The following is a 19,803-nucleotide window of genomic DNA, read 5'->3' as shown; positions in this document are numbered from 1 at the left end:
GGATCCTTCCTGATAATACTGCCTTTAGAAACCCAGTTCTAGAATGCCTTTGAGCAATCGACAACAAGGGCTGAATCCAGTTTGAACTGACAAATGGTTCAACAAGTTTGAGCACTGTATTACATGTGTAGGATGCATTTTTCTGCCAAATGTCTAGGCCTATACTGTAGTATGTTATAACGAGGTTGACAACAATACAAAGTATTCTTGCTACTTTTTCCATGTTCATACCAGGAAGAATGGAGCATTACCTCGTGTTCTAATCTAGTTGGTCTTCTGTAGGTGGAGAACACGATTCTCTCCATTCACTGTCTGAAATGGAGGAAACTAAGGAGGTGAATTCCCCCTTAGCTCAATCAGAGTGTGTGTGTGTGTGTGTGTGTGTGAGAGAGAGCCGAAGAAGGCATGTGTGTGTTTTGTTTAAAGCCTGAATGGGCTTGGATGTAAGATGACCCTGGTGGGACTACAGTGACCCCTCAGTGACTGGTCCTGAACTGAAGACTCTCTCACACACACACACACACACACACATTGTCCTCCCAGAGACTGGAGGCCCTCTCCTGTTTCAAAGATGACGTGACGCCCCGAGACAGGAGAGCTCGGAGACTCTGGGTTTGTTACCCTGACAGTCCTGATGGGGTTTAGACAGAGGAAGACAAATGATACCCAAACCAATGATTTTCTAACAGAGCGAAGTAAGAAGAGGAATCGACATTCTAGAACACAGATTCTAGGACACAAGGAGCTCTTTTGGAACTGCAAAAATCTCTTCTGGACTACAAACAGGATACATTCCAGAACACAGTGTCATCATGTCATGTACAGCACCCCCCATATCCCTTCACAACTCTAACCCCCCCTCTGTTTTCAATAACCTACAATAATCACAATAGTACAATAAACGCTTTGGATTGGCAAAATACAGAATGGAATAACATTTTTTAAAAACATTAAAAAGCAGCAAGAAAAAAAAAGTACAAAGTGCCGTACAAATAGAAGCCTAATATTTGTTTTTGTTCTGTGTGAGTGTACTGTACACCATTATAATGAATATTTTAATATTTATATGCAGCTGTTGTATTAAAGTCTATTTTTAAGAAAACAGGTTGGTAAGGGTGCTCTTTTTGTTTCCCCTAGAGAAGAATTTGTTTGGACAGTGGCCAAATCTTCTTAAAGCTTCCCCTTCTTGTTTCCTTTCCTTGTTTCCTTTCCTACATTGTTAGCAAACTGAGAGAAAGCCAAACAAGGTTATTCTGGATAATTCCATCCCTGAAGAAAGTAAAACGGGGAGTGTCAGCCTTGGTCCGTTGGCACATCGACCTGCACCCGTCTCTCGTACCTGGATGATATAAACACCCAGAATGCCCTGGAAAGTGCCAGCTGCCAACCTCGGTTCATGTCAGGGCACATTGACACATGTTACCAAGACCTGCTAAACCAGCTCAGTCATATACACTAGGCACCAAACAGAAGAAATGGAATGAAACAGGGAGGGACTACCTGAACTTGTTCAATAAGAAAACTTGGTTTTCCGTTGCAAAACATTTTTGCTACCATGTGCACTAATGAATACGACCCTGGCCCTAAACAAAGAGAAAGTACCCAGAGAGAAGCAACATGTTTTAAAACGTTGATTTATTTAAAACAGATGTTTGTTTTCCACATCCATGTAGTTATTTTTCCTCAATAAGAGACCGACAAGACAGGAGTACGTCCCAAATGGCACCCTATTTACTACATTGTGCAATACTTTTAACCCAAGCCCTATGGGACCTGCTCTAAAGTAGTGCACTATATAGGGAATAGGGTGCCATTTGGAACACAAACTTGGTCCAGTTGATCATTGGTCCTTCTTTAGGAAGAGTCAAAATTCAAAATAGAGCTGCAACAATTAGAGGCCCCTTCCTCTTGTAGATTTTAACAACAAAACAAACGGGTCAAACCGAGGGAAGGTATAAGACCCCATTCAAATGCTGCACTGACAAGAGGTCAAACCGAGGGAAGGTATAAGACCCCATTCAAATGCTGCCCTGAAGGTTTCAGCCGGAGAAAGAGTCCAAAGCTAAAAGGAAGTGTGATGAATTGACATTAAAATCACTGACGCTACACTTCCACTTGCACTGTGACGACTCAAATTATACAGCTTCAAAATAACAAGATGGCTCCTTTGATTAGCAATTCAATGCATCTCCTTTAACAACAGCAATACCTCCCAACATTATCAAGAGGAGTAGAGCAGACTGATAGTGATGTCTGATTGGATATTTACAGTACAGGGCAGGAGCTGGTGGGTAACTAACATTGACAGTCTGACATAGACCCATCGTAACACACAACTTGGGAGTTCAGTTGTGTGTGTGTGTGTGTGTGTACCACAGTTCAACACAATGCAATCAGAAGGCATCAACTTCAATCCATTAAACACTGACAAACCGTTTCACTCCTAGTTTGTCATCAACATAACTGGCTCAGAACAATCTGTTCCCAGCACCAAAACAAACAGTTTAAAAACATTAAGGACATTCAATGAACCCCTGTAATAAATTGTTTGAGAAGGGAAAGGTGATACCTAGTCAGTGGTCCCAGTCATTCAACTGAAATGTCTTCCACATTTAACCCAACCCCTCTGAATCAGAGAGGTACGGGGGGGCTGCTTAAATCGACATCCACGTCTTTCGGCGCCTGTGGAACAGTGAGTTAACTGCCTTGTTCAGGGGCAGAACGACAGATTTTTCCCTTGTCAGCTCGGGGATTCGATCAAGCAACCTTTCGGTTACTGGCCCAACGCTGTAACCCACTAGGCTACCTGCCACCCCATGTTTGATTCCTCATTGTAGTTTTTCAATACAAAAGCATTCCCACAGTGGGATTATTAAGGAATTAATGCACTTCCTGTTTGTGAGATTTACAGGAAGTATACTGGTCAGATAGAAACTATCATCATGGTTACAATACTGTCCAAAACAGACAATCATAGAGGCACCCTTTTCATCAAAGAGTAGCTAGAAGTTACCACTAACCACAGATACAGGGTCAGATTTTATTTGCATCCCCCTCATGGTTAAGGTTAGGATTAGGAGTAGGTTACTTGATTCTAGATCTGTGGTTAAGGGCAACTTCAGCCTCAAACGTCAAGCTTCACCTTCCTTCACACAAAATGGCCAACACAGTGGTCCCTCTGCAACAGTGAATTATCTACAATAGAAATAGAATGGCTCGGCCCTCAGGCTTTCACCTGTTGGGATTCTCCTGTTTCGTTGTTTTAACGATCTAGTTCTCCCTTTATGATGTTTCGCCCACATCCTGCAATTCTCCTCCCCCTTTTGAAGGTTCCAGTTCCATGGCCCCTCCTACTTATGTTTACATCAACACTCTAGGTCAGAGGTTACTATAAATAGTGATTTGGACCTTGGTTGATATTTTCTGTTTTACAAGGGTGCTCACGATCAGGTCAGCGTTGATATCTGTATCTGGGGTGTAAAGATTAGTAAAAAACGGGAGTGTCCAGCACCCCCATAATTAAAACCTTTGTTGTAGGATGACGTTGCTATTGCATTTCTAGCCAAGTCAACTTTATGATTCAGCGTGACTAAGCTGGTCCTAGATCATTGTCCCAACAGGGCGTTGGTCCAAGTCAAGGTCATGATTTGCGGTTGATAATCTGATCCTATATCAGTGCCTCTTAACAAATAGAGCACCAGTCAAGCCTACAACTCAGAGGGTGAAAGGTTGATCCTAGAGCTGTGCATACCAGGCTATGAACACCAGTTACTGAGAGCATCTCGACTCATCCTAGATCAGTAACCCCCCCACACCCAAGGCCTCAGGTCAAGAAAGAGTCTAAACTGATCCTGGGTCAGGCCAGAAGAGCTTCCCCCTCCTCCACCCAGAGCAGGTCCAGGGCCTCTGCCTGCCTCTGTTCTCGCTGGTGGATCCTGCGGAGGCGGAGGATGTACAGCAGAATGGCCAGCAGGACCACCAGGATACAGGCAAAAAACAGGTAGTGGTTGTAGACGAAGGAGGAACGCAGCCAGTTGGAGTGGCCCTGTTTAAATGACTCTGCCTGGAGGTCCCTGTTAGAGAGGAGAGAGAGAGATGGATTAATAACAGACAGACACACAGACAGACAGACACACACAAAGTGCCTACTGACCTGAGAGGCAGGAAGCGTGTCTTAAACAGGATGGCTCCCAGGGTCCATTGCACCTCCTTGTCATAGACCAGTTGAGCAGTCTTAAGGCTGGGGTAGTCCTTAGGGAACCTGAAGCCTGAGTGGAGTACCTGGAACATCCAGGCTGACTTAAAACACTGGTACCTGGACAGGGAGAGAGGTGGTTGATGAGGTGATGTATGCTGAGGTAAGGTATGCACAATACGCATTCCATTTTTATTAAATAGGCATTTCCAGACAGATGGTAGTAGATTAATATCTATTAGACATATTGAGTACAGAGGTAGACTGGGTAACTGAGTTTACAGATGGTAGTAGATGAATACCTATTAGACATATGGAGTACAGAGGTAGACTGGGTAACTGGGTTTACAGATGAATATCTATTAGACATATTGAGTACAGAGGTAGACTGGGTAACTGGGGTTACAGATGGTAGTAGATGAATATCTATTAGACATATTGAGTACAGTGGTAGACTGGGTAACTGGGGTTACAGATGAATATCTATTAGACATATTGAGTACAGAGGTAGACTGGGTAACTGGGGTAACAGATGGTAGTAGATGAATATTTATTAGACATATTGAGTACAGAGGTAGACTGGGTAACTGGGGTAACAGATGGTAGTAGATGAATATCTATTAGACATATTGAGTACAGAGGTAGACTGGGTAACTGGGGTTACAGATGAATATCTATTAGACATATTGAGTACAGTGGTAGACTGGGTAACAGATGGTTGTAGATGAATATCTATTAGACATATTGAGTACAGAGGTAGACTGGGTAACTGGGTTACAGATGAATATCTATTAGACATATTGAGTACAGTGGTAGACTGGGTAACTGGGGTTACAGATGAATATCTAGTAGACATATTGAGTACAGAGGTAGACTGGGTTACAGATGAATATCTAGTAGACATATTGAGTACAGAGGTAGACTGGGTAACTGGGTTTACAGATGAATATCTATTAGACATATTGAGTACAGTGGTAGACTGGGTAACTGGGGTTACAGATGAATATCTATTAGACATATTGAGTACAGTGGTAGACTGGGTAACTGGGTTTACAGATGAATATCTATTAGACATATTGAGTACAGTCGTAGACTGGGTAACTGGGGTTACAGATGAATATCTATTAGACATATTGAGTACAGCGGTAGACTGGGTAACTGGGGTTACAGATGAATATCTAGTAGACATATTGAGTACAGAGGTAGACTGGGTAACTGGGGTTACAGATGAATATCTATTAGACATATTGAGTACAGTGGTAGACTGGGTAACTGGGGTAACAGATGGTAGTAGATGAATATCTATTAGACATATTGAGTACAGCGGTAGACTGGGTAACTGGGGTTACAGATGGTTGTAGATGAATATCTATTAGACATATTGAGTACAGAGGTAGACTGGGTAACTGGGGTAACAGATGGTAGTAGATGAATATCTATTAGACATATTGAGTACAGTGGTAGACTGGGTAACTGGGGTTACAGATGGTAGTAGATGAATATCTAGTAGACATATTGAGTACAGTGGTAGCCTGGGTAACTGGGTTTACAGATGAATATCTATTAGACATATTGAGTACAGTGGTAGCCTGGGTAACTGGGTTTACAGATGAATATCTAGTAGACATATTGAGTACAGAGGTAGACTGGGTAACTGGGGTTACAGATTAATATCTATTAGACATATTGAGTACAGTGGTAGACTGGGTAACTGGGGTTACAGATGAATATCTATTAGACATATTGAGTACAGTGGTAGACTGGGTAACTGGGGTTACAGATGAATATCTAGTAGACATATTGAGTACAGTGGTAGACTGGGTAACTGGGTTTACAGATGAATATCTATTAGACATATTGAGTACAGTGGTAGACTGGGTAACTGGGGTTACAGATGAATATCTATTAGACATATTGAGTACAGTGGTAGACTGGGTAACTGGGGTTACAGATGAATATCTAGTAGACATATTGAGTACAGAGGTAGACTGGGTTACAGATGAATATCTAGTAGACATATTGAGTACAGTGGTAGACTGGGTAACTGGGTTGAAGGGTTTCTTACTTCAGTCTGGAGGAGTCTGCTTGTTTAGAGAACAGCTTGCTGTCCAGACGCTTGGTGAGGGTTGACCACTTGGTGGCACAATAGTCCTGCAGACAGACAGACAGGAGAGAACGGAGTTACCTCCTGGAAAGATCTCTTGGCGATATAAGAGCTTAAAAGACAGCCTGTTCCCAGATCTGTTTGTGCTATCGTTCCAGCACCTCGTCATGCCAAACCTGACAAGGAGTGGCGAGACAGCCTGTTCCCAGATCTGTTTGTGCTATCGTTCCAACTCCTCGTCATGCCAAACCTGACAAGGAGTGGCGTGACAGCCTGTTCCCAGATCTGTTTGTGCTATCGTTCCAACTCCTCATCATGCCAAACCTGACAAGGAGTGGCGTGACGACACAAGCCAACTGGTACCAGGCTAACTTGAAGAGTATGACAAAAGTAATTTTCTTGCCTTTCACAAAACCAATATTTTCCCTTAGACTTAAAATAAATAAATAAAAATCGGGAACAAGAGGGCTAAGTGAGGAGAAACCTAACCTGCCTAGCTAATGACAGAGGAAACCCAGGTCTAGAATATCTGATCATGATAAGTTCTAGAATGATGAGCTGTGGTTACCGTGGCAGCCTTGGAGTACTTAGCGCTGTCGTACGGTCCCCCCATCCTCAGTACATCCTCGGTGCAGTAGAAGAACTCAGAGAAGCCGTAGAACTCTGAGTTGCTGTAGTCGATGGGGGCCTGGTACACCCCCCTGGGGGATCCCATGGTGCCGTTGTGGAGACCCAGGAAAGGCCTGACTGCCCCCTGGCACCGGGCCCAGTCCCCCTGCCCTCTCAGGTGGACCGCACGGCCGTCCCGACGCACCACGTCTGATAGGCCGACAGGGAGGCATGGGTCCGCAAGGGGTGTGGCTTCCATCATGCCTGTCTGATCGCCTGTCAGCCTGGAGGACAACCAGGAAGTGACACGAAGGAAGGGATAGTCAGTTGATCAATCAATCATTGAGTTCTCAGACTCAAGGTGTTGAGATGAAATTGTAGGAAGGTGATGAATTTAAGAATGTGACCCTCTGTTTATGCAAGTGTGAATGTGTCTGTATATGCGTGTGCCTTTGTGTATGTATGTACAGTGCCTTTGGTAAGTATTCAGACCCCTTGACTTTTTCCAAATTTTGTTACATTAGACTTATTCTAATTTTTATTATTTTTTCAACTCAGCAATCTACACAAAATACCCCATAATGACAAAGTGAAAACAGGTTAAGAAATGTTTGCAAATGTATTAAAAATAAAACAGAAATACCTTATTCACATAAAAGTATTCAGACCCTTTGCTATGAGACTCGAAATTGAGCTCAGGTGCATCCTGTTTCCATTGATCATAATTGAGATGTTTCTACAACTTGATTGGAGTCCACCTGTGGTAAATTCAATTGATTGGACATGATTTGGAAAGGCTCAAACCTGTCTATATAAAGGTCCCACAGTTGACAGTGCATGTCAGAGCAAAAACCAAGCCATGAGGTCCAAGGAATTGCCAGCAGAGCTCCGAGAAAGGATTGTGTCGAGTCACAGATCTGGGGAAGGGTACCAAAAAAATGTTTGCAGCATTGAAGGTCCCGAAAAACAGTGGCTTCCATCATTCTCAAAATGGAAGAAACTTAGAAACACCAAGACTCTTCCTAGAGCTGGCCTCCCCGCCAAACCAAGCAACCGGGTGAGAAAGGCCTTGGTCAGGGAGGTGACCAAGAACTCTAGAGTTCCTCTCTGGAGATGGGAGAACCTTCCCGAAGGACAACCATCTCTGCAGCACTCCACCAATCAGGCATTTATAGTAGACTGGCTAGACAGAAGTCACTCCTCAGTAGCCCACTTGGAGTTTGCCAAAAGGAACCTAAAGACTCTCAGACCATAAGAAACAAGATTCTCTGGTCTGATGAAACCAAGATTGAACTTTTCAGCATGAATGCCAAGCGTCACATCTGGAGGAAACCTGGCACCGCCCCTACGGTGAAGAATGGTGGTGGCAGCATCATGCTGTCGGGATGTTTTTCAGCAGCAGGGACTGGGAGACCAGTCAGGATCAAGGCAAAGATAAACAGAGAAAAGTAGAAAGAGATCCTTAATGAAAACCTGCTCCAGAGCACTCAGGACCTCAGACTGGGGCGAAGTTTCACCTTCCAAGAGGACAATGAGTGGCGCAGTGGTCTAAGACACCGCATCTCAGTTCAAGAGGAGTCACTGCAGTACAGGGTTCAAATCCAGGCTGCATCATATCCGGCTGTGATTGGGAGTCCCATAGGGCAGGTTCGTCTGGGTTTGGCCGGGGTAGGTCAGCGTCGTCTGGGTTTGGCCGGGGTAGGTCAGCGTCGTCCGGGTTTGGCCGGGGTAGGTCAGCGTCGTCCGGGTTTGGCCGGGGTAGGTCAGCGTCGTCCGGGTTTGGCCGGGGTAGGTCAGCGTCGTCCGGGTTTGGCCGGGGTAGGGCAGCTTCGGCCGGGGTAGGTCATCATTGTGAATAAGAATTTGTTCTTAACTGACTTGCCGAGTTAAATAAAGGTTAAATAAAAACGACCCTGAGCACACAGTCAAGACAAAGCAGGAGTGGCTTCTGGACAAGTCTCTGAATGTCCTTGAGTGGCCCAGCCAGAGTTCAGACTTGAACCCGATCATCTCTGGAGAGACCTGAAAATAGCTGCGCAACAACGCTCCCCATTCAACCGGACAGAGCTTGAGAGGATCTGCAGAGAAGAATGGGAGAAAGACCCAAAATATAGGTGTGCCGAGCTTGTAGAGTCATACCCAGGAAGGCTGTAATTGCTGCCAAAGGTGCTTCAACAAAGTACTGAGTAAAGGGTCTGAATACTTATGTAAATGTGATATGTTTTTTTTTTTTTACAGTGGTAGAAAAAGTACCCAATTGTCATACTTAAGTAGAAGTAAAGACTTAGAAAATGACTCCAGTAAAAGTTAAAGTCACCCAGTAAAATACTACTTGAGGAAAAGTCTACAATTATTTGGTTTTAAATATACTTAAGTATCAAAAGTAAAAACATAAATCATTTCAGATTCCTTATATTAAGCATACCAGACAAGCACCATTTTCTTTCTTTAAGGATAGCCAGGGGCACACTCCAACACTCAGACATCATTTACAAATGAAGCATTTGTGTTTAGTGAGTCCGTCAGATCAGAGGCAGTAGGGAGGACCAGGGATGTTCTCTTGATAAGTGTGTGAATTGGACCATTTTCTAAATGTAATGAATACTTTTGTGTGTCAGGGAAAATGTTGAGTAAAAAGTACATTATTTTCTTTAGAAATGTAGTGAAATAAAAGTGAAAGTAGTTTAAAAATATAAATAGTAGAGTAAAGTACAGACACCCCAAAAAACAACTTAAGTTGTACTTTAAAGTATCTTTAGGTACTTTACACCACTGGTTTTTTATAACTTAGCAAACATTTCTAAAAACCTGTTGGTGTTATCATTATGGGGTAGTGTGTGTAGATTGATGAGGAAAAAAAGCCAAGGGGTCTGACTAGGCACTGTGTGTGTGTGTGTCTCGCACTCTCTGTGTCCGTGTGTGTGTGTCCCCCTGCCGGTCCTACCTGTTCTTGGTGATGGTGGAGTTGACCAGCTGGTCTTCGTAGCGCTGTCGAGCCATGTTCCCCCCGAACCCCAGGAACGTGGTGACATATACACGGTAGACGTGCTGCGTGTGCTCTGAATCACAGCCCAGGTTAAACTCTGCCAGCAGGCTCTTACCCGACTCCTCCTGTAGAGGGAGACAGAGAACCACATACATGACTTCAACCATAAAAACATGCTCTGGGGTGAAGTTTCCCCTTTGTACCTATCTAGAGTCAGCTTCCCCTTCCCAATCCTAACCTTAACCCTTAGTGCGGGAAAATGCTAAACTGGCCCAAGATCAGTAGCAACTTCACCCTACTCCTTGAATAATAGCTTTGTAAGGATCTTGGCGTTAAATTATTTGCGATAAATGGGAGATTCATGAAGGCACCAAATGGAAGAAAACACATGGAAACAGGGAAGAACTACCTGAATGTGTCCAATACGAAATGCTCATGTTCTTTTTTTCCGTTACAAAACGTTTCGCTACGGTGTGCCCTAATGAATACGACCCTGGTGTGGAGAATCAGGACGCAGACATTATCTCCAATACATGGTGTGGTTTACTAAACCCTAACATCAGGCCTACCAGTATACACAACAACCAGTCATACCACACAAATACAATGAGAATACGAGCGCTCAGCTGGATCCTTCCTTACCTGTTCAGGTGAACTGAAGTGGACCGCGCTAGGCACCTCATAGGCTATCTGCAGCGAGGCTCCGCCCATGTCCATGATGCCCACTGTACGCCGCCGGCTAATTGGGTGATGGTTCTGTGACCCTGTAGTGACCTCCACCATTGCATCATCTTCTAGGAAAATGGAGAATTGAGTGTCAGGTCAACGATGGGTAACCAACAGTCTGTTCAAAAATGCATGTCCATATACACAAACCCCGGCTTCACCCTTTGGCAAACAAGCCATCAGATGCTGTCAAATCTGGTTCATCATCATAATTAACTAGTCGGATTCAGTCTTTTACGATTATCATGTCACACTGCGCAATGTTACCAAATAAAAATATTGATCATCCTGGCCAGATTTGACAACTTGCTTCAGTTCTGTATTTGATCTGAGCATGTGAGTGAAGTGAGTCAGTGAAAACTGAAAGTGAGAACCGGGACGAAAGGAACGCTGTTTTTTTCCTAATTACTCAGAGATTGACAGAGCCAAATACACCATATTTTATGACACACAACTTATATATGTCCTCTACCATTAGCAACGGTAATAGCACTTCTAGGGTAAATGAGTTTAAATGAAATAGACAGAGAACACAGAACTACGGCAACGTTACTTTTGTACCTGCCAACAGAGAGGGAGGAACACAGCTTTGGGACGGAAACAACAGCTGGCGAGAAGTGCACATTATCTACAGTATCTCCACGTTCCTAGTTTGTCATGCTCGTTACTTTCAACAAATGTACCATCAGCCATCATTTCATGTTTGTGTTAATTTGAATAATTAATGCTATAGGTTCGTAATTTATGAAAATTAACTAACCACAATACTAAACATGGGACTAAAATGGATCACATAACAGCTATATTAACCATCATTTTCTCATCTCACTTTAATGGTACGTAGTAGGAGATGTTGTTCACAATAATCACTGACTATTCATGATTAGCTCTACCAATCATGTGCGCTGCAGCAGTCCTTGTCAGGCGCTTCTCGTGTCTTGATAGAATAAACGACTTCATTCTCTTCACAAACGGCAAAATCATCCTGCTCATCACATTTCCACGGCTTGACAGAAGATAACTGACCACCAGAATATATATAAGATATATATTTAACCACTAACCTGCCGATAAAAGTTTGTGAAAAGCTGATCTGTCAACTCAAGTGATTAAGGCAGAATTGTAATGATGTCATATCATTTGCAAACATTCCGTCACATGTCAATGTTTTGCTGACATTATAAAAGCAATATGAACTAGAGGGAGATGAGACAATGGCCCCGTGCTTAGAAGTGGAGTTGATTTTATTCCAGGTCATCAGTTTACATTGTGTTACTTTGGTCCCACCCTTCTCTCCTGTAACTTCTCCCAGGCGTACACACAAGACTAGCCAGCATGATACTTGGAACCTGTGATGTCATTTAGTCACTAGATTGGTGAAGAAAAATAAATATATGTTTGGAACCATTAAAGTCCTAAACAACTCCACAGCCGGAAAACACTTCCGGGTCGGTATTTTTAAACGTCACTCAAAACCACTTTTTGTTAATAACTCGACGAAACATGTTTGGACCGGGCTGGTTTTTTTGCAGAGAGCTCCTCCTCTGCATTGAGAACGTGCGGACTTTACCACGGCGTTCTAAATTCTGTGTTATCTGAGCAAATGGGTGCGTTACTTTCACCCTGGCTCTCCCCCTATGCATTTTAGACATACTTTCCACATACAAACTTTATATGTCCGAACTCAGAATCAAATAGGCTTACCCAAAATAACATGGTCACTGTGGTAGAACGTTTATTTTGATTGATAAATGCTGAAAATGGCCATCAGGTAGCCTGCTTTCAGATGTGTCCATGTAAACAGGATGATCAGGAAAACCGTTATTCTTGCAGCGCATGTAGATCAAACTATTATATTAATCTGAACATTCGCAATAATCGTGTTGTGTGCATACTCCGTGCCGGCCGCGTTCCTATTGGTCAGTCACCGGGATTGGCTCGTAACACCAGCCACACTATACGATAAAGGCAAATCAATTCTGACACTGCTAGAACTTTGTCAGAGCCTACGACCGCACGTGGCGTTACTTACTAGACCCGGTCGCACTGAATGAGCCAAGACGGACGATAATCGTTTACAACCTAAGAATTTGCCCACGACGTGGACATTTGGTTTGGGACGGCAAAATTGTGTCATAACATGGCTCAAAATGATTGTTTGCGAAGGCCTTAACCTAGCCTTGAGACATGGGTATAGCCGCCATGTACGGCATCTAACGCCCTATAAAATGGTGGCTAGCGACATGTTTCAGGCCTACAGCTAAGCCATAACAAAATCCAGCCTCATCCTTTGCAGTGGACAAACAAGCGACATCATCAACGAAGCCATAACCTCACACTCACCGTACTCTGCATGGTCAAAGCGTCCCAACACAAAGTTAATACCAATCCATGCATACACACCTGCGGGCAGAAAGGCAGTGTTAACATTAACGCCACAAAGCACACAGAGGACAGGTGCAGTATATTAGTTCAATTACACCATTTGGCCTTTTCACACCAGTATATACACATTCAGCAGACACTTTTCTCCAAAGCCACTTAGTGGTGCATACAGTTTGTGTTTGGGTGATCCCAGGAACCGACCAGTGTCTAGGTATAACTGCACCATATTCCCATCAGGCTCACAGCTCTCTGTCTCACCTTCCTGTTTCCCAGAGATCACCTCTGCATGGGAGCTGGAGAACAGGAAGTCAAACTCCACTGGAACATCTCTTACCAAGTCCTCCAGGATAGCAGCCTGCTGACTGGGGAGAAAAACACTTTTTAAACCGCTGTTAGATGTATAAATCAATGTTCTAAACCTCCCACAGATCTCTAGGGGGGGATCCTGTGCTTGACCCCCTGCTGACCCTTGAACCCTGACAAAGTGGAGGTGGAGGGCTGAGGCCTACCTCTCAGGCAGCAGTCTCATGCCAGCAGTACAGAGGATATAGAGAGGAGTCTCCTTGTGTTTCTTCCTGGGGACATGGGTGGCAGCGAAGGAAAGGAGGGGGTGGAGGTAGTCACTGGCCTTGGCTGGGCTCAGCGCCATGGTGGAAATACCTGGGGGGGGGGGGGGGGGGGGGGGGGGAGAGAAAGAGAGAAAGAAAGAAAGAAAGAAAGAAAGAAAGAAAGAAAGAAAGAAAGAGAGAAAGAAAGAGAGAGAGAGAGAGATTAGCGATAGCTGAGTTGAGGATGAGGTAGTGGCCTTGGCTGGGGTGTAACAGGGCAGATTCACTATTTCTCTGTCAATTCTACAGTTCATTTAGTGGGAACAAAGCAGCTGCTAACTGCTTAGTAATTGCGGTCCCACTCAGTCCCCGGTCCCACTCAGTCCCAGTGTGTTCAGGTATCAGGCCAATAAGGGGGTAATGGAAAGAATGTTGCGATAAGGAGCAGGTTGAGGACATGTGGCCTGACAACATGGGAAAACAGGTAGAAACCCTCCACACTGTATGACAACAACTAACTTCTTCTGGGGTGCCACGCCCCTACATGGTGAACATGTAGGTAACTCCCAAAATAAAAAGGAAAGACATGAGTAAATGAGGGACACAAAGTATACTGAAAGCAGGTGCTTTCCACCCAAGTGTGGTTCCTGAGTTAATTAAGCTATTTACATCCCATCATGCTTAGGGTCATGTAGAAAAACACCCAGTTGCTCATTATTTTGGCAACCATAGCTAGAACAAGAGGATCTCAGGGACATTGAAAAAGGGGTCCCAAAGGAGCTTAGTGGATTTAAAGTGTGTGTGTGTGTGTGTGTGTGTTCAGATCTCAACCCAATTGACCACTTATGGGAGATTCTTGGGCTGCACCTGAGACGTTTTCCACCACCACCCAAAACATCAAATGAAGGAATTTCTAATGGAAGATCCCTCTAGTAAAGTTCCAGACACAGATTGCAGAATCTGTTCTAGCAGTTCTAATGGCTCAAAGCCCTACTAAGACACTTTCTGTTGGCGCTTCCTGTATTTTGGCAGTTACCGGTAACTAGCTACTGTATGTTAGCTCTCCCTGTACCAGAGGAAAAGAGGTAGAGGGGCATCTGACAGAGTAAAGACAAATCGTTTCTGCTGTGATGTGGCGACGGCATTGGAGAGGATAACATCCTTTTCTCCTGGTCATTCAACAGTTACATTGTTCTCCCCCACCCCCACTCTTTCCTCACCTAACCCCCCTCACCAGGTTTGATCTTCTTGACCACAGGGTGGCGGTCGTGGTCCCTCATCTGCCTGATGTCCAGCAGGGTGTGGAGGTTTCCATGGTGGGGGGGCCAGTAGTACACATACACCCTGGAGCCGCTGCTGCCGCAGTCCACCACGATCCCATAGTTTAGAGCTGCGTTGGTGACATCAGTAGCCTCCATGGTCTCCACAGATGAGAGGTATCTAGGGGTGATAGCGGGAGATGGAGAGAGAAACATGTTAGACACCATACACTATGAATGCAGAGTCTGGGTTGACTTAGTAGTAGTGCAGTCCAAACACTTTGCCTGGTGTGTGTGTGTGTGTGTGTGTGTGTGTGTGTGTGCCTGTTTGTCTCTCGCTCTCTCTTTGTCATTCTGTCTGTCCATTCATCTGACGTCTCACTCACTTGTTGACGTGTCCCCTGTGGCGCTGGGGCCCCCAGAGCTCAGTCTGGTAGACCCCCAGGAAAACCAGAGCAGAGCAGGTGAGGAACACCAGGAAGAAGGCCCTTTGCCTGGGCACACAACCCAGAGACAGCAAGGACACACTGCAGTACCAGGAGGCTGGCAGGCATGAGAAAGTGATCCTGGAGGAGGAGGTTTGCATTACTTTCATAGATATAGCCTACCACAACATAACGCATAGACACGCACAGTTATTACATTACTAGTTCTGTATAACATAACACTGTGGTAACATTTCAAACAATCATAAACATTAGACCTCTTCACCTAAACACATGCTGAAGTTCACATCCTGCCATCACGTGAACACAGCAGTCCAGTTAGTGTGTGTTGCCTCGTGGTCCTTCTGAAGAACAACCAGTTTGTGGTCCAGACGTTGTCCTTTGAGAACACTATTACACCAGTGTGCCGATTCACTTTTTGTTCTATTTTTTTTATCCTCTCTGATCCATCACCTGGGAAGAGTGTTTATGGACACACCACCCCCTGGTCCAGCTCTCCAGACACACCACCCCCTGGTCCAGCTCTCCAGACACACCACCCCCTGGTCCAGCTCTCCAGACACACCACCCCCTGGTCCAGCTCTCCAGACACACCACCCCCTGGTCCAGCTCTCCAGACACACCACCCCCTGGTCCAGCTCTCCAGACACACCACCCCCTGGTCCAGCTCTCCAGACACACCACCCCCTGGTCCAGCTCTCCAGACACACCACCCCCTGGTCCAGCTCTCCAGACACACCACCCCCTGGTCCAGCTCTCCAGACACACCACCCCCTGGTCCAGCTCTCCAGACACACCACCCCCTGGTCCAGCTCTCCAGACACACCACCCCCTGGTCCAGCTCTCCAGACACACCACCCCCTGGTCCAGCTCTCCAGACACACCACCCCCTGGTCCAGCTCTCCAGACACACCACCCCCTGGTCCAGCTCTCCAGACACACCACCCCCTGGTCCAGCTCTCCAGACACACCACCCCCTGGTCCAGCTCTCCAGACACACCACCCCCTGGTCCAGCTCTCCAGACACACCACCCCCTGGTCCAGCTCTCCAGACACACCACCCCCTGGTCCAGCTCTCCAGACACACCACCCCCTGGTCCAGCTCTCCAGACACACCACCCCCTGGTCCAGCTCTCCAGACACACCACCCCCTGGTCCAGCTCTCCAGACACACCACCCCCTGGTCCAGCTCTCCAGACACACCACCCCCTGGTCCAGCTCTCCAGACACACCACCCCCTGGTCCAGCTCTCCAGACACACCACCCCCTGGTCCAGCTCTCCAGACACACCACCCCCTGGTCCAGCTCTCCAGACACACCACCCCCTGGTCCAGCTCTCCAGACACACCACCCCCTGGTCCAGCTCTCCAGACACACCACCCCCTGGTCCAGCTCTCCAGACACACCACCCCCTGGTCCAGCTCTCCAGACACACCACCCCCTGGTCCAGCTCTCCAGACACACCACCCCCTGGTCCAGCTCTCCAGACACACCACCCCCTGGTCCAGCTCTCCAGACACACCACCCCCTGGTCCAGCTCTCCAGACACACCACCCCCTGGTCCAGCTCTCCAGACACACCACCCCCTGGTCCAGCTCTCCAGGCACACCACCCCCTGGTCCAGCTCTCCAGGCACACCACCCCCTGGTCCAGCTCTCCAGGCACACCACCCCCTGGTCCAGCTCTCCAGGCACACCACCCCCTGGTCCAGCTCTCCAGGCACACCACCCCCTGGTCCAGCTCTCCAGACACACCACCCCCTGGTCCAGCTCTCCAGACACACCACCCCCTGGTCCAGCTCTCCAGACACACCACCCCCTGGTCCAGCTCTCCAGACACACCACCCCCTGGTCCAGCTCTCCAGACACACCACCCCCTGGTCCAGCTCTCCAGACACACCACCCCCTGGTCCAGCTCTCCAGACACACCACCCCCTGGTCCAGCTCTCCAGACACACCACCCCCTGGTCCAGCTCTCCAGACACACCACCCCCTGGTCCAGCTCTCCAGACACACCACCCCCTGGTCCAGCTCTCCAGACACACCACCCCCTGGTCCAGCTCTCCAGACACACCACCCCCTGGTCCAGCTCTCCAGACACACCACCCCCTGGTCCAGCTCTCCAGACACACCACCCCCTGGTCCAGCTCTCCAGACACACCACCCCCTGGTCCAGCTCTCCAGACACACCACCCCCTGGTCCAGCTCTCCAGACACACCACCCCCTGGTCCAGCTCTCCAGACACACCACCCCCTGGTCCAGCTCTCCAGACACACCACCCCCTGGTCCAGCTCTCCAGACACACCACCCCCTGGTCCAGCTCTCCAGACACACCACCCCCTGGTCCAGCTCTCCAGACACACCACCCCCTGGTCCAGCTCTCCAGACACACCACCCCCTGGTCCAGCTCTCCAGACACACCACCCCCTGGTCCAGCTCTCCAGACACACCACCCCCTGGTCCAGCTCTCCAGACACACCACCCCCTGGTCCAGCTCTCCAGACACACCACCCCCTGGTCCAGCTCTCCAGACACACCACCCCCTGGTCCAGCTCTCCAGACACACCACCCCTGGTCCAGCTCTCCAGACACACCACCCCTGGTCCAGCTCTAGACATATCCCTGTATTTCGATGGATGGTTATCCTACGCGGGTGGAGATTCGAGCTAGATTGGCTAATAATACAACCCACAAATAAAGAGTGTGTTACCTTGCCATATGTCCAAGCAGCAAGACGTAGCAGCAGAGTTATCTGGCTGTCACCTCCTCATGGTTGGGAACGTACTACGTGGACCCAGGTGTTGCTTTCCCCTGGTGATATGGAGAGAAGGACATAGAGATAGTCACGTCGGAAGAAAAGTAGCTAGGCCTATCATTCGTAAATCACAGAGGCACCAAGGAACAGCCAAGTAGCTAGATGTGTTGAGTTCAAAGCAGTGTCAACAGGAATAGATACAGTACATTCATGTGCAATAGAAACGCACCCTCCTACCTCTGCCCAGACTGGTCTCATAGACTAGACGTAACATAGTAAACAAAAATCCGGGCAACTCAAATTAGTATATGTTACGTTTGGTATGGTCACATAAGGACAAAAATGAAGAGAGGTCAGGGTGGGCGTAGAACGCGAACTTCTAACAACCCAAAGGTTGCGTGTTCGAATCTCATCACGGACAACTCCTTTCTTGACGTTAACATGTAGGCTCACTTTTTGTGAACAGTCCCATCAGAAGTCAGAATGTTGAAAAAAATCATTTGAATGTACATTACCTGTTGTCCGCTGATGTATCCTTATGTAGAAGGTAATTTGAGGCTAAATATGTACAGAGTAGTGTTATTAACTAGACTCTCCGTACGCTGGTCTGTATATCAGTTAGTATTTTCAATGCAGACGCAATTCGCACAAAATGTCAACAATGGCCGAATGTCAAGCACAGACCGAATGTTGTCCCGCGCAATCAGCTGGCAAATTTCACAAGCACTTCCAGCAGAGTGTGAGGGAATGTGCTTTGGTCTATGTTTGGTTACATTCGGCTACTGTTAAATTTTTGTGCATCACATGAAATGCGTCAGGAGATGGAAAATACACATGACAGAACCTACCAATGCCGCAAAACAATTGTATTTTATTTATTTAACAATACTTTACTGTGTACATTTGATGCCCACTACTTTCTGACAAAAGGACAACGTGTAAAGTAACCTCAAATACATGTTTTATCAACATCCTGGCCTGTAGAGACTATGGAGTCTTTTTTACAGCGACTTCTTTCAAACTGAATATCCATGGAGAAACCAGGGCAACAGTTTGATGTTTAGGCAACCTTGCAAGTACTTACTACCATTAGCTACTTCGCATGTTAGCTAACCCTTCCACTTACCATTTAACTTTACGCCTAACCCTAACTTCTAGCCTAGCTAACGTTAGCCACCTAGCTAACGAATTGCAATTCGTAACATATCATACGAAATGGATGATGGGCATCCACACATTAATACATCCCCCCCACATGTTACGTCTACCCCTGAGTCCAGGTTGCTCTGCCAACGAGTTAATATATTATTTAAACAGTGTTTTACGTTATGTAAGATGTATTACTTGCCAGTAAATTGTTAGCTCTACAAGCTAAACTAATCTCAATTCACCCACTGACTGCAATTCAACAAATAATGAATATGTGGCCTGTGCAGAGAATTTGTATTAACATAGCGATTTGGATTGACTAAAACTAGAACAACAATACTGATAACTAACCGGCTTCCGGTGAATGTTACAGCTGTAGCCAGGTGGCTAGATATAGTCATACATTGTGACATTGTCACCGTTCCAAACTCACTTTGATACAAATTAACACTGTCCGTCACGTCATACCAGTCGTTTTAATCACGGGTGGATCCTACCCCCGAGTCACAGATTAACGACAAAAATCAATTTTCTTCGAACGAGATTAATCTTTATCCAGCAAAATAAAATAAAAAGCTTTAAATCCATCAGATGACGTACTTTCCGGTAGCCGACGTGGACACGTCACGGAACACGTCGCT

General features: G+C 46.4%; 1 protein-coding gene across 4 annotated transcripts; it reads right to left on the bottom strand.

Annotated features, from left to right (window-relative positions):
* Positions 1 to 1,630: 1,630 nt before the first annotated feature.
* On the bottom strand, positions 1,631 to 19,799 carry LOC118940329 (ectonucleoside triphosphate diphosphohydrolase 7-like). 4 transcript variants are annotated; one of them, XM_036949080.1, is made up of 13 exons: positions 19,596 to 19,799; positions 17,969 to 18,069; positions 15,199 to 15,378; positions 14,788 to 14,993; positions 13,515 to 13,665; positions 13,264 to 13,367; positions 12,964 to 13,023; positions 10,537 to 10,688; positions 9,853 to 10,019; positions 6,868 to 7,192; positions 6,261 to 6,346; positions 4,154 to 4,315; positions 1,631 to 4,073 (listed from the first exon to the last, which is right to left on the bottom strand). In XM_036949080.1, exons 2-13 carry the CDS (start codon positions 17,974 to 17,976, stop codon positions 3,857 to 3,859), a joined length of 1,818 nt encoding a protein of 605 aa, XP_036804975.1. In that variant the 5' UTR covers positions 17,977 to 18,069; positions 19,596 to 19,799; the 3' UTR covers positions 1,631 to 3,856. The 4 variants fall into 4 exon arrangements, with proteins under 4 accessions (XP_036804975.1, XP_036804976.1, XP_036804973.1 ...); XM_036949081.1 differs by lacking the exon at positions 17,969 to 18,069 and having other exon boundaries at positions 19,596 to 19,798; XM_036949078.1 differs by lacking the exons at positions 17,969 to 18,069; positions 19,596 to 19,799 and adding an exon at positions 15,524 to 15,672.
* Positions 19,800 to 19,803: the final 4 nt, after the last annotated feature.

Source organism: Oncorhynchus mykiss, chromosome 17, assembly GCF_013265735.2.
Source record: "Oncorhynchus mykiss isolate Arlee chromosome 17, USDA_OmykA_1.1, whole genome shotgun sequence".
NCBI lineage: Eukaryota > Metazoa > Chordata > Actinopteri > Salmoniformes > Salmonidae > Oncorhynchus > Oncorhynchus mykiss.
The sequence above is the reverse complement of the archived record's forward strand: the minus strand, read 5'-3'. Positions and strand labels throughout refer to the sequence as shown.

Bases quoted from the DNA above. Each gene is read 5' to 3' on its own strand.
- LOC118940329 (XM_036949078.1), bottom strand. From the start codon at position 15,555: ATGGCAGGATGTGAACTTCAGCATGTGTTTAG. The intron at 14,994-15,198 runs GTGAGTGAGACG...TATCACCCCTAG, and splicing joins CACAGGGGACACGTCAACAA to ATACCTCTCATCTGTGGAGA. The intron at 7,193-9,852 runs GTAGGACCGGCA...GTTGTCCTCCAG, and splicing joins TCCACCATCACCAAGAACAG to GCTGACAGGCGATCAGACAG.